At 43.0% G+C, this 23,948-nt stretch overlaps 1 protein-coding gene across 3 annotated transcripts in view; it reads left to right on the forward strand.

Moving 5' to 3' along the window:
- Positions 1 to 4,805: 4,805 nt before the first annotated feature.
- The window catches only part of stxbp5b (syntaxin binding protein 5b (tomosyn)), a 28,477-nt gene continuing 9,334 nt past the window's right edge, over positions 4,806 to 23,948 (forward strand). For 2 of the 3 annotated variants that reach the window (XM_075448759.1, XM_075448760.1), the window contains exons 1-19: positions 4,806 to 5,307; positions 6,577 to 6,674; positions 11,967 to 12,048; positions 12,365 to 12,465; positions 13,241 to 13,375; positions 16,008 to 16,071; positions 17,789 to 17,872; positions 18,335 to 18,458; positions 18,610 to 18,688; positions 19,312 to 19,466; positions 19,586 to 19,658; positions 20,044 to 20,191; positions 20,453 to 20,520; positions 20,644 to 20,684; positions 21,139 to 21,359; positions 21,516 to 21,697; positions 22,060 to 22,185; positions 22,441 to 22,592; positions 23,845 to 23,907. In XM_075448759.1, coding sequence (XP_075304874.1) covers positions 5,164 to 5,307; positions 6,577 to 6,674; positions 11,967 to 12,048; positions 12,365 to 12,465; positions 13,241 to 13,375; positions 16,008 to 16,071; positions 17,789 to 17,872; positions 18,335 to 18,458; positions 18,610 to 18,688; positions 19,312 to 19,466; positions 19,586 to 19,658; positions 20,044 to 20,191; positions 20,453 to 20,520; positions 20,644 to 20,684; positions 21,139 to 21,359; positions 21,516 to 21,697; positions 22,060 to 22,185; positions 22,441 to 22,592; positions 23,845 to 23,907 — 2,140 coding nt within the window. In that variant the 5' untranslated portion in view covers positions 4,806 to 5,163. The remainder of the gene's footprint in view (positions 5,308 to 6,576; positions 6,675 to 11,966; positions 12,049 to 12,364; positions 12,466 to 13,240; positions 13,376 to 16,007; positions 16,072 to 17,788; positions 17,873 to 18,334; positions 18,459 to 18,609; positions 18,689 to 19,311; positions 19,467 to 19,585; positions 19,659 to 20,043; positions 20,192 to 20,452; positions 20,521 to 20,643; positions 20,685 to 21,138; positions 21,360 to 21,515; positions 21,698 to 22,059; positions 22,186 to 22,440; positions 22,593 to 23,844; positions 23,908 to 23,948) is intronic. The other variant, XM_075448761.1, reaches the window with a different exon arrangement.

Genomic DNA, 23,948 nt, shown 5'->3' on the forward strand with positions numbered 1-23,948 from the left:
ACTAAAAATTGATATCGGAAGCCTGTGATCTTCAGCCCCCTCAGCATTACATTAAAAAACAGACATGATTCTGTCATGGAAACCATTGCATGGGCTCAAGAACACTGCCAAAAGTCCTTGTCTGTAAACAAAGTTCACTTTGCCATCTACAACTGTAGGTTTTAGATGATGATGATTTTTACTTGAGAGAGATTTATCTCTATCATGCAATCCCATGCAGAAGCAGCCATATGTTAACATGATCTTGAAACCCTGCCATCTTCTCTTGACTAAAGCTCATTTAAAATTGACTGAAACAAAGTGGAAAACTTCTGTGGTCAGACGAATTGAAATGAGTCCCTATGGTACTGACATGACAAGGCATATAATGCGTGCTGAAAGGTGTATACAGGCTCTAGAACAACATATGCTCCCATCCAGATTTTCTTTCTTTTTCAGGGAAGGCCTTGTATATAATGCAAGATAATGCTAAACCATGTACTGCATCTATCTCTACAACATTATGGCTTCATAGTAGAAGAGTCCTGAAGAGAGTGCTATACTGGCTTGCCTGCTGCCCACAACTTTTATCAAGAAAGATGGAAATATTTGGAGAATCATGAAACACAAACTACAATAAAAGAAGACCCAGGACTGTTGAGCAGCTCGAATCCTATATCAGACAAGAATGGGACAACATTAATTTCTCACAAAAGTCCAGTAACCGGTCTCCTCAGTTCCCAGACGTTTACATATAGTTGTCAAAAGAGGAGGCTAAACATAGCAACATGGCAATGTTGCTGCCTTCAAATTCAAGATCATCGAGTTCATAATAAGTTCATGAAATATTCAAACATCTCACTTTACAAATGGAGTATGTTTGTGTTCTATTGTAAATAAAATATCAATTTACGAGATTTGCAAATCATTGCATTTTGTTTTTAACTGACATTTTACACGGCATTCTAACCTTTTAGGAATTGGGGTTTTATATAACTAGGTCAGACACGTAACCTGGCACAATGTTTCATGGATATTTGGGAAGAGTTAAACTGTGTCCTTTATGCGCATTAAACAAGTTATTTTTACACACCAATCTGTCCGTTGCTGTCCTGTGGCTTTACTTTTCAGTGTCCTTGCTGTGCAACAAGGGAACTGTTCTACATCCTCCTGCCGGCTACTCGTATACAGACACAATACTAATACATATGGTTTTATACACCTTGGAGTAATATTTTATGGAGAACCTTGTACTGCTTTGTCAAAGTAACATGTATGCACGTAGGATCATTTTCATTATTTTTAACTTAAAGACCATTTTGGGCTACAGTCCGTAACTTATAAGAAAAAGAAGTCAGGAGACAGCAAACTTATTAAAGCCTAAAGAAATCAATCATAAACCAAAATGCTTATCAAGCCAGCTGCAAACAGAAAAGCTAGGATGGAAGTTTATCTCATATGGCAGCTGCGCCCGTTGGGAGAAGAGGAAAGAAGCAACATGCAGCTGTTAATTACAGATTTTCCATATGTCCCTGATACTGGAGACCTACATTCAGGAGTCAAACAGAAATGTGGTTACCAATACATTTTTCACACTGTACAGTTTCTTTTGTTCAGAAACTTGACAGTCTAAAGAGGAGTCTCACTCTGCAAGCGATCCTGTAACGTGTGCATTATTGATATTGCCCCCATTTAATCTGCCCCCCCCCAGTGGCCATTTTCTCTCGCAGCGTTGTTCACATATTCATGACTGCATAAAAATTTCAATTTAGTCAAACTTGTGAAAAGGCTGATAAAGAATGAAGCTGTTTACATATCCCTGATACTCCTCCTTCTGTCTCTCAATGTGCCATGAGTGACCCATTTTATAGCGGCCTGTGTAAACTGAGTATTCGCTTTCTGTGGAACACAGACATAAGTAGACTGGTGTCCTACCGCACAGACATCATGTACGTCAAAGCATCTCTTTGATGAGTCCATATTGTATGCTGATTCATTAGTGTGTGTGTGTGTGATTTAAAAAAAAACGGGAAAATGAATAACCTAATATTCAAAACCAGATAACATCCTCTTAAAATCAATGCAAACAATGAAAGGCAAGGATCCGTATGTTGCTGTCCATGGTGCTGAATTTTAGCTGTCGGAGGAACTCTCTAATAACATGCAGTTAATGAAATATTGGTAGACCATGCCATCTGGTGCACAAAACATGCTTGTGCAAAAAAAAAAAGCTGAAGCTCACCCAAAAAAAAGGAAAACAATTTTTTTATTCATAGCAATCGGGGGCCATAACATGGGTAACATGAGATCATAATAGAGGTAAAAAAAATATATCACGACATTTTGTCTGTTATACACCACAACAACGACGATTTTAAAAAATGAATAAATACATATGTCTAAAGCAAAATTGAAATTAGAAATAATAATAATAGTAGAATGTAAAATATTTTATTCTAACCAACATGAAACCATTAGCATGTAGTATCAAAAGTACTAATTATGCAAAATGGATCCCTTCAAAGCGTTCAAACACGACACATAAGTTATTCAGGAAGAACATTTTCTGCATTATGGCACCAGTATCAAACTGTTGCTGAGCGCAGCTGTTGGGCAGTGTCATTCATAGCAGTTTATATCAGATATTGGTGAAATGTTTGATTTGTCAAAGGTTTTATCAACAATATACTAACAGGCTACAAATTTCAGCAAATAATGCAGTAAAAAAAAATGCAACATTCACTCTTTCAGATATGGTGGGTTAAACCAAAGAAGGAGCAGAGTGAAGCGGAGTGGTGCAGCTGAAGCGTGCAGGGCCCTTAACCCCAGAGGTCCATGGACCGAAACGGTTTTCTGCTATGTATGCTCGGGTGGCTGCAGATCAGGAGGTATGGCGGCTGCTTCTAAAACTCTGAATCCTGTGAGCTGCAGAGAGATGTCTCTGTAAGAGTCACTGATGGACAAGAGGCTGAGTACCGGGACTGGTGGACTGCTTTGTGGCGTGGTGTGGGAACAGTCCTTACATCTTGAACGTAAACTCCGTAAATAGGATTTAGGAGTTTAGGAGCACCAGGAATAAACCAAACATTATTTCTATCCTGGGAGAAGAGATGGGGGTGGTGGAAGACACCTAGACAACAGATTGAACCAGAAATGCAACACTCAGGCTGTTTACAGAAGGGACAGAGAAAAAAGCTTAATTTCTTCAAATTTTTTAGCAAGATGATACAAATCTTCTATAAGTCTGTGGTGAAGAGAGCAATTTTATTTGTAGCCATCTGTTCGGGGGCTAGCACGAGAGCCAGTGACGGAAAGAAACTGAACAAACTGAAGAAGGAGGCTGGCTCTGTGCTGGGAACTGTGCTGGAGCCTTCAGTCAGAGGTTTCTTCAGCCAGAGGTTTCTTCAGCTCTGCTGCAATGAGGAGCAGTGTGTCACTACTTCACACTCCAACAACCATATAAAGCTCTCAAAAGTGACCATTTTTTTCTTTAAATTTACATGTTTGTCTGTTTTTTTTTGTGAACTGTAGTTTTTCCCATTCACATTAATGATCAATGAATCATATTAAATTGAAAAATTCAACTAAAGTTCATGTGATTTGGAGGATACTTTGATGCAGAGGGAATATGAATGTGTTGTACAGCATGTGTGGTACTGTACAGGTGAGGGCGAGGCCAAATGTTTTACCGGATTAAATAAAGAATATTAATCTAAATTCATGTGATTTACTTTATAATATAACACTGTCAGGATTAACCACATAGGCCTCTGACGTTCATCTCATTTACTTACAAAAAAAAGAAAAATCACAAAGGTGATCATCTAACCCAGCATTGTGTTATCATTTAACTAGGTTTTCTAGTTTTATATTCAAATCTCTGTGGAGATGAAATAACCCAGTTTTTGCTCCTCTACACAAGGAAGAGAGCATGTGGCCTATTTTACATGATGCAGATAGAATAGAAATGACTACAAAAGAATACAGTTGTACCATGTTTTTTTTTCACACAGCCACTACATTCTTTGCAAACATCAAAGAAAAACGTTTTATTCTGTGATGTTTAATAAGTGGCATGAGAGCTGCCTTTCCTTCTTCGACAGCTCTGAGGCATTGGGGCTGCTCTGGACCCTTCAGCCAGCAGGGGGCCACATGACAGCACAAAAATTTGAACCCGATGTTTTCCAGGCTCAGTGCTCAAAGTTGCAACGAATTTTAGAGACAGTGGCAACAGGTTACATGTAGGATTGCTCTGACAAAACCAACATATTTTTTTTTTAAAAATGAAATAAATCATAATAGGTTCTGTATGAGCTTTTAATGTGTTTTGTTGGCGGGGATTATCCATTAAAACACTAAACAGATGGTAAAATAAGTGCATACACAATAAAGACATTTTAATATGATCTTGGAGGTTAAGCAACGTCACTTTTTTAAAAATCACTTTGGAGTATTTTATGTATTTTGTACAGTAAACAGGATTATCAACTGCACTGATAACTGATAACCTGATTGTCCATTTTTATATCACTTAAAGCGCTGGTGAGCATCATAGACATGACTACTAGTTTAATGAACAGCTTAAAATGTCAGAGTTCCGGGTCACATTAAAGGTAAAAAAAAAATTAAAATTAAAAATTAAAAAAACTGTCAAATGTCCGGTTTAAGTTGCCACCTTTTGAGATAGATATCTAAAACCACAATAGCAATAAAGCCGTGGTTTTAAATCGTTTGTTGGAGCACACTGCGCTCGAAGTCGCATAATACGCCAGGTTACAGAAAACACTTTAACACCGGCCCTGCATCCGCGTGACTGCAGAGCGCAGACTCATTCCCTGCTGCAGTTCACTGCGTTTCCGTAGCCAGTTTGCTACCCGCTGAACCCTGGCTGGGGAAGCAGCTCGCGGAAACGATTGATCCTGATTGAACAACGCCAAAGCTGGCCGCTTAAATGGCGGATTGACACTAATATCGGAGAGGACCTGCTTCGTCAATGCTTGTGACTCGGATGCTGTTGGAGAGTGCGCTGGCAACACCCTCCGTAACATGTGAGATGTAGACAGAAAAACATTAACTGTGCGTTATTTCAGCTAACTAGCTAGCAGCTGCCCCCCCCCACTCAATCCAATTAATGGTAGCTCGCCTGATCCGTTTTGTCAACCGTCGCGTCTGTACCGGAGGAAAATGAAGAAGTTTAACATTAGGAAGGTGCTGGACGGCTTCACGGCGGCGTCCTCCTCCTCCTCAGCAACTGCTCAGCCGGGTGCTCCCAAAGAAAACGATGTTGTCCAGGAGACTCTCCAGTCGGAGCATTTTCAGCTTTGCAAGGTACGTCTCCGTTAATGAGAGCTAACGCTGGCGGACTGTGTTCGCACTCTTGACAGTCAGATGACAGCGGCGTGACCGAACATTAGCGCCGCTCAGCACGGCTCAGTGGGGTTTTAAATGTTTAAAACACACGAGTGGGTGCCAACAGCGCTAAACCGCTGTGTTTGCTGTCAGGTGTAGCAGTATTAGTTGCAGTTTTGGTGACATGGGGAAGACGGAATCACCTATAATCGCTGACTGCCTTGCTTCGTTGGGTCCCACAGTTTTAGCAACAGCACTGCCTGCATTGCACTGAAGGCATTTGATCGCCATTATAAATGACCTGGCTGACGTATTCACCCCTTAAAACTACAGCACAAAGTTCACAGGGCTATTCGTGCATCGCTATAATAACTATTCCTCTTCGAACTGGCCGTGGGGAAATCCTTTCCCAGCGGGATCTGTTATTGGGGTCGAAATTCCCAGCTAATTTTCTGAAACTGAACGCGCCCAGTTCAGGTGTAGCTCGTGTGAGCTGGCACCGTGTTTCAGCTGCGGCTCCAAGAAAACTTTGCGGACCAAAGTAAGTCCTTTACATCATTCAGCAGCATTTTAGCTCTGGGGAAAAAAAAAAAAAAGTGTAAAAACACGACCTTCAAATCTCAGCATCACAGGTGAGCTTGCAAGGTTTCCTAGAACTATTTTAATCACATCTGGTTTAATATTTGTTGAGTGTTTCAGGCCAAACATTAGTGTTAATCATTAGGAGAGCCAGCCCACCAGCTTCGTCCCCTGCAGGGAGCAGAGAGCAGGTCGGCTCCCCAGGTTACGGGGCCACGGCATCACCTGTTACATAATCCTGCTGAAAGCTGCACATAGTTACTGGATGGCTGGGCAGGGTTTTGGACCTGAAACAATTTAGTTGTAGATGGCTGACGGTGATGATACTATGGTGTGTGGACTGCTGCAAGATCCTTGCAATGAGCTGCAGTATAAGCCTTAGGACAGAGGAAAATGCATGTGTTACTGTAGTATTACACAGATGAGGTAGACTGTTATCAGCAAATATTCTAGTCCCCACTTCCATGGGGGAAAAAACTGCATCAGATAAAGCATATTATCTGATGCATTTTGATAACGAGACAGATTTCCCACATTGATGGATTACATTTCTTTTGAATTATGATCATGTTTGTTTTTTTTTTTCTCCTCTAATGCCAGCTTGACTGTGTGGGAGATGATAAATTAAACCGACTGGAGGTCTGATAAAAATTCTGCTCTCTCCTGCAGACTGTGCGTCATGGCTTCTCATATCAACCGTCCTCTATGGCTTTTGACCCCGTCCAGAAAATCCTGGCCATTGGGACTCAGACTGGAGCTTTGAGGCTGTATCCTTTTGTTGTTTCATCTCTTGAAAACAAATAGGGCTGCTGAAGGAGACCAAAGCATGGGTGATTTATGTGCTCTTCATTTTATTTATTTTTTTATTTCCACCCTCACCAACCCCTGCCCACACCTCGTGCACACGTGGAGTTCCTGGAGTTGGTGCGTGAGCAAGCTGCCATTCGGCATTCCACGAATTCAGGGGAATTCACCCAGTATGTGATGATCTTTTTTTCTTTTTTTTTTTCTTTTGCCTCCTGTCGATCGGATGCCACACTAATGGAAGCGGGTGGGCGCGCTTCTTTCCAGCAGGCAGCCGCCCTCTCCTGGAGCACCCAGGCTCATTAGTGGCATCCCTGCAGTTGCATGAACAGCCCCTCTACCATATGTTGAGGAGCCAACCTCATCAACTGTGCTGCCCAGTCTGTGCCAGGATGCCACTTCATATGTGCCGTAAACATAACCGGACTTGCACAACGCAACCGAGCTGTCCCAGTGCCGTGTCCCACCCCCGACCCCACAAACGCACACACCGCGCCAGGCTTTTTTGGAGTTAGCGCTGTGTTGGTTTGTGTTCATGAATCAAAATTTGTTTTTACAGCGAACATGACGACAGAACAGCCCCCGGGTTTCCAGAGTACTGCACGCTGCACGTCCTGAGGGTCGACCTGTTAGTGTGTTAGCTTGGGATTTCCGCAGGGGGGGCTGGGCTATCTGCTTTGTTTAGACTTTCATTAGAGGTGGCTCCCTCCTCGTCTTTATCCACTCTTCAGATTAAGGGAGCGTTTTGTTTTCACGCGGCTATCCCAGAGTGTGCAAGGTGAAGCTGATGGGATTAGCGTCACTCGGGCAATTGGTCCATTCATCAAAAGACAAGCCGTATCGATCCACCTCGCTGCCCCTGCAGTTTGGAAACACTGCCACAGCTCGGTAGACGTGAGCTCAATGAGGTGTCTACAAGCAATAAGCGTCTGCTTTTAGTGGGCCTGTCTCTGCTACAGTGTTTTAATCAGTGAGTTACTGGAGACGGTTTCCTGCTCTTGGCAGAGCATGTTTTGGCTCTGTGGTCAGGGTTGGCAGTAAACATTTAGAACTTTGTAAAACTACTGTAATGTTGTCGAGTGTTGAGCAGAGAAGAATCAATCCTGCAAGCTGAGTAAGTTTCAGAACACTGTTGCTCATGACCGCTCACCCTAAAAGTAGGAATGTTCTGTTTTTGTTGGGCTTTGAATGCAGAAATGCCGTCGACGTGCCTACAACCACGGTGCTTCCTCCTCTTAACACGGAAGGCTGCTGAAAACTAAGCTTTAAAAGCTTTTTTTTTTTTTTTTTTTTTTGGTAAGCTAGCATGATAAGCAAAGTTTCCTGTCCTGATGGTAATCATTTGACGTTGTGTGGAAACTTGTTGATGTTGAAATGCTGTGGTGAACCACCTCGGTTTACCAAATGGGGAAGTGTCGTCGTTTCGGGAGCTGTGTTGTGTGACCTGAGAGCGTGATGTTTTGAGACGCTTGAAAAGAAAGAGGAAATCCTTGCGAGAGCTTGACGTTTGATTATAATGTATTTTGAGACATTCCATTCTGATTTAGAAACCTCGTCACACTTCTGAAATATTGGTTTGATTAGTATCTGTTGATTCAGGGGGGCTCTGTGACTTTACGTCTGGTTGTGCCTAAAAGTAGGCTTAAAGGGGAACTCCGGGGCATTTGAAGCGTGTTTCCATTGCTAGAGGTTGTCAAATAATGATAGTATGACACAGAGAGGTGCGTATCTGCGCTCCCTGTGTGAAGATCGCTCTGTCCGCACAGCATGTCATGCGAGGCTAATACGTGGTGGCTAAGGGGCAAGCGCTAACCCTTCCACGTAAAACAACAACTTGCACACTGCAGAAACGTCACACCACTTTATAACCCATCCGACAATAAAGTCACAAGCCTTACCATCAAAACCATATGCATGGTTCTCACATTACTGGCATGGGGACGTTACAAAACAACTTTATAAACAGCATGTAACTCACCGGGTAGTTGTAGGCTCGCGCATGTGAAAGCCCAGAAGAGTCGATGGAGAATAATCCCATATACAAAACAATTATATTCTCTAGAAAAACTGCATTCAAGTATTTAAAACATTACAAGAATATTACTGGGCAAGTATTGTTGTAATGTTTTAAATACTTGAACGCAGTTTTTCTAGAGAAGATAATTGTTTTGTATATGGGATTATTCTCCATCGACTCTTCTGGGCTTTCACATGCGCGAGCCTACAACCAGCCGGTGAGTTACATGCTGTTTATAAAGTTGTTTTGTAACGTCCCCATGCCAGTAATGTGAGAACCATGCATATGGTTTTGATGGTAAGGCTTGTGACTTTATTGTCGGATGGGTTATAAAGTGGTGTGACGTTTCTGCAGTGTGCAAGTTGTTGTTTTACGTGGAAGGGTTAGCGCTTGCCCCTTAGCCACCACGTATTAGCCTCGCATGACAGGGTGTGCGAACAGAGCGATCTTCACACAGGGAGCGCAGATACGCACCTCTCTGTGTCATACTATCATTATTTGACAACCTCTAGCAATGGAAACACGCTTCAAATGCCCCGGAGTTCCCCTTTAAAACTAAGGGTGATCAAGCTTTTGCAATTACTTGCCCCTACTCTCCAGGATTCTAAAGACTCAGCTTTTCACTTTGACCTTTAATGTTTGCTGAAAATGTCATTGTCGCTGCAGTTTTAATATATTTAACCATTTTAAGTATTGTATTTATTGTTTTTTTTTTTTTTGTGGTTTTATGATGTGGTTTTTACTTTTTTGCATCACTTTGGTCAACTTTAGTTGGCTTAAATCTGCTCTATGAATAAAAGTGACTTGACTAAGAGGGAAGGGTGATACGATGCAACGTTTCTGTCCTGATAGGAGACGTCTTTTCAGACTGGACAGTGGCTATATGCGCTGTTTTGCAGAGGTCTGACAGTTGACCTCATTCTAAATAAGCTGATATTCCAGGTGTGATGTTGACTTGAGTTGCAGCTAGGATATCCCGTTCATATCACCCTTTTACATGTTGCAGATCTCAGTCTGATTACTGACTCTCACCCGCGCTATGACCCTCTAGGCTGTTCGAACGTCTGTGCACATCAAGTTTTATTCACCTCCGTGTCTTTTTAAAACCTGTTGCATTGTTCTGAAAGTGTGTGTCCTCCTCCACTCCGAACTCCGTCAGATCTGCGCTACCAGATCCTGTGACAGAAACGAGAATTCAGTCGATGAAAACGAGCCCAAAACAAGTGATTAAAGAAAGAAAATACAACTCTGGAGGTGAAAGAATGCATCGTAAAGCAGCCGTTTGTCCCATCAGATAACTGTAAAAATGCCTGTTGGATGTAATATTGTGCTTGGTGGGATAGTCGCTCACTTTGATCATGAGCTTTTTTTGGGTTGTGGTGAGAGGTTATCAGAGGTTGCCGTTAGCATGACGGGATCTTATTCAGAAAGTCCTGTCCTTGTAATGGCAGCCAATGCCTCCCTCTGTGATTTCACGAGAATGAAAAGTATGTGAATCACATGCTGGGGATTTTATAGTCGCCGGTTCTCAACACTGATGTGAGGTTTTAATCCGACATGTTAGACAGAGCTCTCCTCCACTGCCAACAAAACAAAAAAAAGATGGAAAGTCTGTTGACAGATGGCAAACGCACTTTTATTTGGTTTTACCTTTTAATTTGTACTCTATCTCAAATAATTCTTTTTATGATTGTGAATGACAAAAAGATAGAATAGAATAGAAAAACACTTTATTCATCCCCCAATGGGGGAAATTCAAAGATTGTCACGTGTGAGAAGCAGGAACAAATTACTAATTAATATTCTGGCAGTGACAGTTTGATGACTCAAACTGCCTAAGCAATAAAGGGAGATATTTGGGGCCCAGTTTCCCGTGCTTCCATTAGCCTAAAGCGCCTTCCAGAATGCAGTTCAGGCATGTGGCTTACATGATGGTAGTAAAGTGTGGGAGGGAGTTTTAAAAGAATGCTCTACTTGCTCGCCAGAGCGATACAATCTAGTTTTGAGGTTTGTCTTGGTGATTTCCTGCTAGCCCAGAATGTCGCTTTGCTCAGCAGCACTGTTAACCCACATTGCCGCAGAAGCAGCTCTGGCCTCCAGACACCTTTTACAGCGCACACTTGTATGAGTAGATGCATGTGGGAAAACAAGCAGGCAATGACGGTGCCTTGTGCTACCTGCAGCGAGGTTGCTGAAATGATCTTGCTCTGTTGCATCAATATTAAAGGTTACACAGTAACACCCTCTGCTCTTATATATGCATCATCAGAGGGTATGAATCAGGCTTGATGATACTTCCTCCTCCGTCGCGGACCTGTGGAGACACGATATCCATTAATAATTCTGCCAAATGCTGTGAGGCAAAGAGCTAAAACTGGACGGAGGGGTCACGGGGTGAATGTGAGTTCTGCTGCAGCTTTTGACTGGCGCCGGCTTTTCAGTCTGGAGGTCTGTGTTTGCCTCCCTGCTCGTGCAGACATTATGCCCGCTGCCGAGTGTCCCGAAACGGTCTCCTGCAGCCCCACCTTAGTTTGCTTAAGGAGCTGAGGGATTGTTTGATCACAGCTCTGTTAATCCTGCTCAGAGTTATTTTGCTCTCTGACCTCTACCCAGATCGTGAACACATCTTTCTGTGTAGCAGCTTTTTTTTTTTTTTTTTTTTTTTTTTTTTTTTTTTTTTTGGGCACGATCACAGTAGCAGAACAGCTTTTGTCTTGTTTTCACGATTAGATCTCGAGCTGCTTCCTTATTCATTTGCCCTGGTGTGCATGACCGTCTCTGTGAAAGTCCCCACAGGCTGATTGGAATAGAGACGCAGACTCTCTTTTGTCACATGCAGCTTTTCTGACCCTCTTTTCGGAAGCCTCGCATCTACCGCTAACTGAAGGGGTGCTCTCACCGTTTGTGAGTGCACACGTGACGCAGACAAGGACTCTCCAACCTGAGATTAACAGTGCAGCAAAGAGAGGTGCGAGTTGTCATGCTCTCACTGGCTGAGAGGTGTGAACAAATAAGGCCGACGGAGCCCACTAATTATATTTATAACTCTAGTTTGTTTCACGCTCTTTGACTCTGTATGTTTTTGATGAAATGCAGATGGAATTTTTCTGATGAGTCGCAGTACCTTTTGAGAGGGTTTTTTTTTTTTTTTTTTTTTTAAATCCTCCCCCTGTTTTTTGCATGCATGACCTATTTTGTGGCAACTGTCTTGATTTTCTTTGACTGAGGCAACTTCTAGCTTTGGCCGTGCAGGTGTGGAGTGCTACTGTCAGCACGAGAGCGGTGCTGCTGTCATCCAGCTCCAATTTCTCATCAACGAGGTGTGTTGTCATTTCCTGTTCCCCGTCTCCTTGTTCGACTTTCTCTACTCTTCTTCCCTCCCATTCTATCCACACCCCGCCCGCATTTTCTCCTCCACGTTCTTTGTAGCAGGTATCGTAAAGAGTGGAAAATGTTCTGCAAACCTAAACTGTGCTTTTGCACATTAACAGTACTGTTGTGACCCATGTGCCTCTCTGATGTTTTTATATTTCTGCACGCAAGACTTATCCATGAGCGATGTCGAGCATCAAGTGTGTGGGCCACATGATGTTTTCTGACCGCTAACAACTCCTCTCTTCATAACCGTCTTCACAGGGGGCGCTGGTGAGTGCCTTAGCTGATGACAGTATCCACCTGTGGAACCTGAGGCAAAAAATCCCCGCCATCCTGCATTCTCTGAAGTTCAACCGGGAGAGGTACATCGACGCCTTGTTCTTTTCTGCATCTGGGTTTGCCGATAAACCGCATCTATGTCTCTCTGTGACGTGTGAACCAACATTTGGAAGTAGCCCTCGCAGCTGGTCCCACACGCTTCATCCCGAATAATGAGCTGTTTTGTGGCAATCGGTGTCCCCATGTGGTGCTGTGGCAACTTATTTTTCTTCTTGAACCCAGTGGGGGAATTAGAAGTGTTGTTCGATATTTCAGTCTTTACAGCTGCACTAATTCATATTTTTGCTCTTGATAACAGATCAAGCTATATATGTGAGGAGTTTTTTTCGGCTCAGTGTTTTAGGTCGGGTAGGTAGCTAAAGCAACTCGGTAAAAATAAAAATTCTTTTCTTTCTTTCGGTGGTGATAATTTGTCGCAGTCACTTTTTGGTAACATTTGCAAAAATGTTCATTGCAAATCACTTGAGATATCCACAGAAATGTCACAAACGATGTGTGGACAGTTGAGACAAAACAGAACCGTTATCTGTAAATGCGACGCATGGCCAAATTGTCTTCAACCCGATTGAGAAAAGACGGCAGTATTTACTCTGCCGTTCCTCCCCACTGGCCAGTAAATAGTCAGGCTTCATTAGTGTGACACAGTGCAAGGCCTTTGTAATTAAATCCTAGTCAGTCACTACTCCTTCCAGTTGGACCAGCATGATTAGGGACAAACGGGGGTGGGGGGGGCTTTGATGGGACTTGAGTCACAAGATAATGAAAAGCCTGCTGGTGATGCATCCTGATGTCTTGCAGAATCACATACTGCCACCTGCCCTTCCAGAGCAAATGGCTGTACATCGGCACCGAAAGAGGAAACATCCACATCGTCAACGTGGAGTCCTTCACTCTCTCAGGCTACGTTATTATGTGGAACAAAGCCATCGAACTGTGAGTCTGTATTTCACAACTTTCACCCCCCCTCTCACACACACACACGCACACTTTCTTTACCACGGCCATTTGCATATCTTCTCCGTGCAACTGTGCAGCGGACACTCTGCCAGGAAACTCTGAAATGCAGAGGAATGCTGAGGCCTGTGTGTTTACAGATATTGTGTCCTGTAAGCTGAGAATGCTGGAGCTCTGATCAGTGTGAAGGCGGCATGGAGGTGGTGATTGAACCATGCCAGGACTTACTGTTGAGGCTTCTGGAGGTGCTTGCTGCCTGATTTAACAGAACTTCTCTGATAGAAGGTGCCCGCTCGATAACCCCAGCGACTTATCTGCTGTGTCACATTCTCCCTCCTGCAAACGCCAACAGAGAAGCTCACAGTGCAGTTTGCGTCTTATCCTTTCAACCGTCAAACCTTTGCTTTATTTTAAACATAACTCAGATGACATACAGGTGAAGAGATTTCTTTGTGGATAAAAAGGTGTCGGAAAAGTTTCAAAAGCCACGGTCATAAACGGAAAATGGGCAGCAAGGATGGAGAAAGGATTTTTTATTTTTTTTTAAATGTGAAAATGGAAAAGAGAAGATGTAGTGTAAATTTTAAAATGCAAGTCAGTCATTCCTTTGTAAGAGGGTCATCAAACCTTTTTTAGCTCCATAGTTTGTCTTGTGGGCTGACATTCTCCTGCGATTAAACAGAAACCGTCTTGTTTTATCTAAAATGATGATTTGAATACTCTCAGTATTTGGACAAAGTTGCAGTTGTTGCTATTTAGCCTCGGTGTGCCGTCACAGTCGTTTTAGAATCCAGAAGTCAAGATGAGAGCAAAGAGTAGACTTACAGCTTTCATTAAAGGGATTTTCTTTTTTTAAGTAGGGCCGCCTGTGCAGTAGATAGCACTCAGAACGCTCCCAGTTTGTCTGGTGAACATGAACACTTGCGCCTCGTCTCCACATCCTTGTGTTCTAATGCGTGGCAACTTGAAATCCACTCATTGCCATGGGAACATGTAATCGCCTGTAGGTGTGCAAAACTCCGCTTTTCCTCCATCTAGAATTTGCCTCGAAGGCTGAAAAAGCTTAACTTTAGCGATGGATTGTAGAGAGAGACGGCACCACTTACCAGTAAAGCTGTAAAAACAAAGTAGTGCGCAGGCTAACCTACTGTTGGGTTGCCAGATTGTGACTACTCAAGTAATGCTTGCTGCACCGTATCAAATTAAAATCCCTTCTGATGGAAACCCTCCTGCTGTTACCAGGCTTTTGGTGTTAAAGTATTGTATGCATACTTTATGCAACAGTGTACCAGACTGATCTGAAGTGGTTAAAAATTAAGGAATCAAATGGAAACTTTGATAAATGATTGATCCAGTGCTACAAAAACGCCTGAAACAGCATGGTTATTGATTTGAACTGTTCTAATAAAACTGGTGTGAGCGGAAATTTTTAGCATTCGATAAGCACATTGTAATGAGAGGTATGCAAAGATTTAGGTTAAGATGAAGTATCCACTTTTAAAGTGGTTGAACTGAAACGTTGCATTATGATTTGAGAAATCGTGGAGGCTTTTTTTTTTTTTTTTTTTTCACATAGTGCTACCGAGTCTCCAGTTGCTCGGCGTGGCCCCGTCTCCTCGATGCTTTATGACAGTTTAATGAAATCAAATATCTGGAGTTGATTCCAAGTGTTTAATTTGAAATTGGCAGCTTTCATGAAACTGCATGGAAATGAGGTTTTGTACGTGAAGAAGGCCATCGTTAAGCTGAAAATGCTCTTTTTTGGGGGTGGGGGTGTTTCGTGCCTAAAAAGGAAGAATGCTGTCTGATGGCAGCATTTTTATCTCCGGTGAAGAGAAACATCTTCAAAGCATCTCTTCAATTCAAGACAACTTGAGGAGGTGGGCGCATCAGTCAACGATCAGGAGGCTCCTTAGTGAATGTAAATGAGGCGTGCTTTTTGCTTATTGAAGATGAAACACCCACTAACAGGCAGCAGCTGAGGATGGCTGCAGCAAAGCATCTCATTAGGGGAAACTTATCATCATTTCTATTTAGACTCTAAACTTCACTCACGTCTTGGCTGCTTTGTTTGAAGTCCTTTGTTTTTGGGGTACAGAAGCACTTATACAAAAATCTGTATGTGGTCTCAGTACACTTTCTGTTGTGATTTTTAAACAGTTTATACTGCAGATGTGTTGCATTGTGGGTCTCTGCCTTTTTATTCACTGCAACATCTCTGACTGTATTGACTCATCAGCAGCAATGAGATCATTAGCCTCTGGAGCCAGACCACGCTCAGCGGCAGCAACACTTTCTTTTGGCCAGACCTTCACTTCCTCCATGCCCCTTGCTCCGTTGCCACGGTGATCGTGTCTCCACACACTGTAATCTCTCATAGACCCACATGTGACCCTGCTCTCTCTCTGTGTTTCTCTCATATGCCACATCTTTCTCCTGTGCTGCACTGATGCTCATTTTCATCTTTTTTTGTGATACCTTTCCTAATTGCCTCCTTATTTTCCTCGCCCTGTAGAAGCTGCACAGTGTCTTTCAGTCAATATTGGATGCATCTGAGCTGTACTCCATGTGAGAACCCACATTTAAATCCACTCTCATTATTCTGTCACAGATCCACCAAGTCACACCCGGGGCCTATTGTGCACATCAGTGATAACCCCATGGATGAGGGCAAGGTAACCGATGGTTTCGATTCTCCACGTTACGTACAAGAGATCCCGGCACTAAAAGTGAAAGAAATCAGTTTTTATGTGCTAGATTGAATGTCAGGGTATTTTACGACTTTTTTTTTCTTTTTTTTTTTTTTCTATTTTTTATTTATTTGTTTATTTATTTGTTTTTTTTTCTCTCCTCGTGGTGAAAGAGAAGAGGTGTCCTCCCGTCATCTCCAAAAATCTTTTCAAAATGCTAAATGTGGAGATGGCAGAAAAGGAACTGATGACAATTGACAGTTAACAGTGGCCTCGACAGACCAGCATGCACCTGTCAGCTACGACATTAAAACGTGCCGCGTGGGACAGGGCACGAACATGGGAACTCTGGGGGGGGGGGGTATCGTGGGCTGTCTGATGCCAAGACATTGACAGCAGGTCGTTCGGGTTAAGTGAGTTGCAGTGTAAGACCCGTGTGCATCTGTCACGTCAACGGCTTGAGCTCGGATTTCGTTTCCGATGCGGCGGGAGCTGCCATCCTGCTGGGGGAGGCCACTGCTGTCACAGGCAGATGTTTAAGTCGGGGGATGCGGGCAACGCATGACCTGGATGCAGGTTAAGGTGGGCGGGGCGGCAGGATTTTAAATGGCAACGAGTCGTGTTAATGTTAAATATGTCGTACTTTGTAACCTAACGCAAAGCAGGTGCATTAGTAGATTCATGTCGGATTAAAGGTTTTCAAATATAAACATGGGATTGACAAAAAAAAATTTTAAATTCCCTTTTTCATGAATGTGAGCTGGAATTAATCAGCGTTCATTGACGTGTGGAACTCATTAGAGGAACTTGATGAGGAAATGAAGTGTTGTGTATGAACACCGTTATTTTTACACTTTTATGAATACACAGTAAGTCGGTTAGCTGTTTCTTACAGGAAAAAACCCTGTATCTAGAAAAGGTGGGTGCAAAGAGTGCAACAAAACTGCAACCTGTCATTGTATCGCTATATCTGAACCTTTATTAACAGAGATAAGCACAAAGGGAATTATTGAATCTATAATTTGGTGCAAGCAACAACGTGCGAGGGTGTCAGGATTGGGTATAAAAGGAGCGTTTTGGAATAACTTGGAAAAGCATTTTTACAGTCCTCTGCTACAAATCTAGAACTGTAACCTGAAACATCCCCTAAAGAGGAGGCCACAGATCAACCGTGAGCAGAAACGTAGGAAAAATGATCTGGATGTGAGCTCATCTCAGATGGACAGAAAGGCGACGGGCATGTTTTCTGTGGTCAGATGAGTCCGTGTTCTATCTGCGTTTGGGGTTAAATGACTGCTGGTGCCACGAGCCGGCATCGGTGTGCAGGAAATGGTTAATATGTATATGTATATGTGGGAGGGTGCCATTTATGCAGAGACGATGCCAATCCTTGGTCAACGTTTTTTGAGCGTGGTACAGACTTTCAAATTTTTAATATGTTTATACTTTGTTGAATGTCCTTTGTACTCTGATAAATAAAGGTATTAAAGATTTGCACTTTTGAAACTTTTGTATATGCAGCTGTTGGAGCGACTGCTCCCGAATGGATTTTTTTTTTTTTTTTTTTTAAAGAAGCGCATCAGGAATAATTGAGAAATTGTAAAGTTGTAAAGCACAACAGCAAAGAGTTATCCAACCTTTGAGCATCGCGGTCATGTGACTTCAGATTAAGCTGTGCTTTTTTATTCTCTCATTACTGCAGCTTCTGATAGGATTTGAAAGTGGGGTAGTGGTGTTGTGGGATCTGAAGTCCAAAAAGGGTGACTGCCGCTACAATTATGATGAGGTAAGGACTTATTTTCACTTCACTCTGCTTCTATGAGGGAACTAGTTTGTTTGGGGTGGGTTTTTTTTTTTTTTTGGTTTTTTTACCGACCGCTCAGAAACGTATTTGGAACAACGGTTTGCTGTAAAACCTGAAATAGCTGCTTGTCAGGCCCCATGTCAAGAGTTTCCTTTTCTTTTTTTTTTTTTTCAATTTGGAGGATGTGAAACGTACAGTAAAATTAAATGTTTGAAAATCACTGTACTCATAGCATGAGGTTTATGAAAATTGGAAGTGTGTTTTTTTTTATTTTATTTATTTATTTATTTTTTTATCATAAAGTCAACAGATTCCTCAATGACACCTCAGCCAGTTAAACTACACAAACCTTGTATACCTTTCCCTGGTCCAAAACTTTTAACAACACGAAGTTGAAAGTGCGTGATGTGTCACAACCTAATTGGGTGCTGTTGTCTCTCTCAGGCAATCCACTCAGTCGCCTGGCACCATGAGGGTAAACAGTTTGTGTGCAGCCACTCTGATGGCACCTTGACCACGTGGAATATACGAGCCCCGGCCAAGCCCGTGCAGATCATCACTCCGCATGGTAGGAGTTGTTGTGTATACACAAACAGAGGCCCGTCAAGTGAAAGAGACATAGTCCCTTCGGTGTTTGAAGTGTGACCTGTGCTAAAATGCAAGTCGTGTGTGCTTAAAACTGAATGCTATATGGTTTTTTTTCATTTGACTTGCAACAGGAAAGCAACCTAAGGATGGAAAAAAGCCAGAGCCATGCAAGCCTATCCTGAAAGTGGAGTACAAAACCACAAGGGCTGGGTAAGTGTGATGGTCGCCAGTTCCCACCCATCCTGTGTCTTAACTCACTCGTGTCTGAATCTGTATCCTGTGCTCAAAGTGGCCTTTCCTGTTGTTCTGCATAAACCAAACCGGTCAGGCTTGTTGACGGCATTCTTATGTGGATGGAAGCGGCACAGAAAACTGGAATGATCCTTTGTAGAATTATTCCTTTGCTTTGTTTTGTGTGCGGTCTGTATTGTGTTTGTGGCAAATAGTTTGCTGCCTCAGGCTACATATCAATCGGAATTTGATCACTCTAATTGCGGCTGGTGTGTGAAGAGAAGCTTATTTCAAAATCACAAAGTGAAGGGACAAAAGTTTCCTCTTAGAAATATGTCAGAAAATGAACAATTACAGTGAAACTGATCTAGTTATTTCTCACACATTTTTTTTTCAGGTATTTGAGGACAGAGATTAATATAGCTGTCGTTATGATTAAAAAGTAACCCCCTCCCTTCGTAGAGTCTCTTGAAATCGGGCCAAATAATCTCCAGAGAGAGAGATTCGTTTTTTTGTTTTGTTTTTTTAAATACAAAGCAATCGAAAACATTTGATCAGACATTTAAAACATTTGTGTGTGTGTGTGTGTTTACTGATCTCAGGGACCCTTTCATGGTCCTGTCTGGAGGCCTGTCTTACGATACGGTGGGGAGGAGAGCCTGTCTGACTGTGATGCACGGAAAGAGCACTGCCGTTCTGGAGATGGACTACCCCATTGTAGATTTCCTAACACTGTGCGAAACTCCATATCCAAACGGTGAGCTTGCGAACATCTACTCTGGACAGACTCGGCTCATTTTGTGCCCCTAATAATATCTCACCCCACCGGCGCCACGTCGTTCACCTGCGTTGTTTTTGTGCCGCTTTGCTTTCCAGACTTCCAGGAGCCTTATGCAGTGGTGGTCCTCCTCGAGAAGGATTTGGTCGTAATTGACCTCGGACAGATTGGGTAATCAGCTTTACTGATATTTTAGAAGCAGGAGATATGAGAACGTTTAAGGAAAACACTAAAGCTCTCACAGTAACCTATTTATGTTTTGGTTTTCTTTTTTAAACATCCTCCCATTGTTTTAAGGGTTGTGCTGCTCTTCTGACTGTCACATGTTAAATCTACAAGTAATTTAATGACAAATCATAGCCTCAGAAGTGCTAATTTACACAGCAAATGTCATCATTTCCAGCAGCCCAACCATCATTCGATGACAGCACAAAATCCCCAAATTTTAAAGTTGCTAGTTAGAATATTGTCCGTCTAGTTATACAGACATGTTCATTACCTTGAAGGATATTGCATTTCATTACCAAATGTAAACTATGGCTCGCTGTCATGACAGGTATCCGATTTTTGAGAGTCCATATCCCCTGTCCATCCACGAGTCGCCCGTGACCTGCTGTGAGTATTTTGTTGACTGCCCTGCTGAACTTATTCCCGCGCTTTACTCTGTCGGAAGCCGGCAGAAGAGACAAGGTTACAGCAAGAGGGTACGTTGCTTCCTTTTGTCATCCATCTTTAAGTTTAGTGTTTACCTTTTTGTAAGCTTTTAGGTTTCTGAGACATTCTGCTTCCAGACTACCAGCCTGGAAGCACAAAAACAGGAGTTTACCGTTTTGTCCCAGCAGATTAAAAAAGTGCACGAATGAAGACGGAACTAGGCAGTTACTGTTATTGCTTTTTATTGCATTTTATTTATTTATTTATTTTTAAAATTGAATCACTTTTCTTGTTTTTTGTTTTTCTTACAGGAATGGCCCATTAGTGGTGGGAACTGGGGCCAAGGCACACAGAGTTACTCAGAGATTATAATCACAGGGTCTGTAATCCTTGAGTAAATTAAATAATTTGTGATTCATAGCTTGACTTTTGTTCACAAAAATGTCACTGATTTGTTTTATTTTTTCCTTTTGCTCTTTTCCTGCTTACCTGCCGAAAATAGACACGCTGATGGGTCGATCAAATTTTGGGATGCTTCTGCATGTGAGTAGCTTTTCTTTGCTTATTGTTCTATTTATGATTTTTAGTAATTAGATTATGGTAACTGCATTTTTTAACTTAAAGTCAGATCGTCGGGGTCTCCAAGCTGTTCTGTTGCCGCTGAACAGAAACGTTCACAGTCTCTGGCGCGTTTAGCCCACTGATTAGAGACGGATGAATATTTTTCGAGAATGAACAAAGAATTTCTCTATAAAGAGAGTTTGTTTTTTCTCTTAAACAATATTTCAAGCTCAGAGCCTTCTCCTTTTTTGTCTCACGATCATTTCCAGCCAGAGCAAATCAAACTTTCCGTTAATCAAAAACTGGGTGTGAATCATTTACGACCTAAATGTACGTGTTCATCCAACCCCGAGACATCCAGTTACTGTCTCGACCGCGTTTCCAGTAGCAAATCTTTTCCTTCTTTTCTTTTCCTCCCCCACCACTTTTCTCAAAGTAATGCTTCAAGTGCTGTACAAGCTGAAGACTGCCAAGGTGTTCGAGCGGGCCCGCGGTAAGGAGGAGAAGCCAAATACGGACATCGTAGACGAAGACCCGTTTGCCATCCAAGCCCTGTCCTGGTGTCCCGAGAGCAGGATGCTCTGTGTGGCTGGAGTGTCTGCTCATGTTATCGTCTATAGGTTCAGCAAACAGGAAATCACCACTGAAGTTGTTCAGGTAGGCGCGTGTGGTTCATTTTTACCACCACACGAAAAACCGGGCAGAACCGGTTTGTGTGCGCTGGCATAGGCACGAGAAGGGTCTGCCAGGGGGGAGTATGTTTGAGGTGGGTCTTAACATCTAAGAGTATGTGTCCTCCTGTTCTGTGTGTAGCTGCTGGAGGTGCGGATGCAGTGCGAGTTCAGCGACGTGGACTCCCCTGATCCGGGAGGGGAGCAGACCCCCACCCCGTCAACTCCTGGAGCTGCCTCCAGCCCTCAGAGTGAGCCCCTCGCTCAGCCCCCTACAGGCAGTAACTCCTCCGAAGGACCCCGAGACAATATTCCATGCCTACAGTATGGACCCCTTTTTTTTTCACCTTTTTTTTAAAAAAAAAAAAAAAAAAAAAAAAAGGTTGAGTCTGGCTCAGCTGTTTGTGTCAGTGTGAAGCAGGCTGTCACCAAACTCTGATGGCAGAAAGCCAATATAAGTAAGGGATGTAGTCATCAATTCTCTCCCCCTGGAGTTTTTCCAAATCATCACATAAAAATGATCCTTCTCTTAAAATTTCAGAAAAGGTTTCGACGGTAAAATGTGGAAGGGGAATAAGCAGCGACAAAGATGGTGATCTAGTCAGTGTGGCTTACCCCAGAGGGTGATAATTCATGCAGGTGTAAAGTGCAGCCTGCTGTCTCATCCTGCTGTGTGTTTGATGCAGGCTGCGGAGCTCTCCTCTCAAGCAGTTTCCGGGCTACCAGGTGGAGCTGGTGATCCAGCTGGTGTGGGTGAGCGGGGAGCCGCCTCAGCAGATCACCAGCCTGGCGATCAACTCCTCCTACGGCCTGTAAGTCTCCACAGCCGCTTCACTTGATATTTTGACGCGAGATCCCATCACTTTGTGCCCACGCTGGTCTTCATCGCAGTGTTTATCTCTCCAGTGGCTGCATTTGTGCTAGATTTTTGTGTGTGTGCCAGGAAATTGTAATCGCGTCCTGCCTGGGAGGCGGCAGTTACCGAGCATTTGTAAGCTGCAGCTGGAAATGAAGGCTGCCTAAAATCACAGTGTGGAGTTTCAATATCTCGTCCCTCTGTCTCTTAGTGTGGTGTACGGAAACAGTAACGGCCTGGCCGTGGTGGACTACCTCCAGAAAACTTTGCTGCTCAACATGGGAACGTCGGAGCTCTACAGCCCGTCTGAGCCCTACCAGAGGCAGCCTCTCTCCCCACGCAGAGGACGACAGCCCTCTGGAGGTGAGCTGCTCTTCACTAGTCGTACCAGCCTCTCATTTTTTAGCCTTGCTGTCTCCATTATGAGATACTGCGGTATAATTGCTCTCAGTGCACCGCACTGCCATTGCTCCCACTGAAATACAAGCCGCCCTCTATTGATTTGCTGCAGCCCCTTGTTTCCCCTTTGCGGTGCTAAAACTATGAGGATAGGTTTGGAGAGGCGGAGTTGCTCTCGCTCAACAGGGGGCATCGCTGGCAGATTCTCCATCTGTTGAGATGGACAGAGAAAAGACAGAGGGTGCGAGCTTTTTAGTAGTCCAATGCGGTCAGAGTGGATGCTGTATCAGAGCTGCTTTGCCGTCACAGAATCACCTTTTGATTCCTTTTACTGACGAAACATAACACAAGCCTTGTTCACTTGACTGTTTAAGCCCACTGTCATGTCTTTTTATTGTGTTTCTTTCTATCTGCCTAAGCATCCTGTCAGTCACTGTTGTATTCCTTGTTTTCTGTCTCAGCGGCGTGGTGCTTTATTCCACATCGTGTATGTCTGTTTTCTAGCCTTTAAAGCTAGTTTTATTTAGTTTGAACACAGCTATAGATTTATCAGCAATCCGCTGAGATCTCTATGCTTTTCTTTTTTTTTTTTCCTCATTGTCTCTCCTGATTTCCCGTTGTTTTTTCTGTCTCACTGTTTTTTTTTTTTTTTTTTTTTTTTTTTTTTTTTTTTTTTTATGAAGAAATTCCACCTGGTACGTCTTACGTGTCCAGACTTTCTAACTTGTATTCTCAGTCTGTGAAAAAACTCCGCTCGTCTAACTTCAGTAAGTCCTGCTGTGTCAGAGTTTGTTTTTCCTTCCCACGTTGTCGTCGTTTCCCTCGAAAGCTTTTCCTCTGTCTCCTTAAGGTACACTCCCCGGTTCTGATATTGGCCCCAAATCTCCAAAGTTCACTGTTGAGTTTTTTTTCGGCAGCTGAAGTAGGAGATGAATGTTTAGACTCGAGGGCGTTTTAACAGAATCTGGTTGTGTATCTTTCAACTTAGTGACTTGTGTTTAAACCGTACAAATACTGTGTCAGCAGATTGTGGTAGATTTGTGAAGTCTAGTGCTGCGTTTATACGACATTGTAACGGTAGCTCTCCTTCCCTTTGTTCTACTAGGTGACCCTTTATTGATTGCACCAGGTGTACTGTAGGAAATGGCTTTGGTAAAGTTGCTCAAGAAGACTGCTTCTGCTGTATTTTTACTTACAATTTCTGCGGCTCCCACAGCACTTTGCGATTCCAACGACGGGTCAAACACCTCAGAGGACCGCTGCAAATCCCCCACTTCAGGTAAGCCTTCCCTCCTTAAAGAAAAAAAAAAAGAGTGAGAG

Source organism: Odontesthes bonariensis, chromosome 17 (genome assembly GCF_027942865.1).
Source record: "Odontesthes bonariensis isolate fOdoBon6 chromosome 17, fOdoBon6.hap1, whole genome shotgun sequence".
Taxonomy (NCBI): domain Eukaryota; kingdom Metazoa; phylum Chordata; class Actinopteri; order Atheriniformes; family Atherinopsidae; genus Odontesthes; species Odontesthes bonariensis.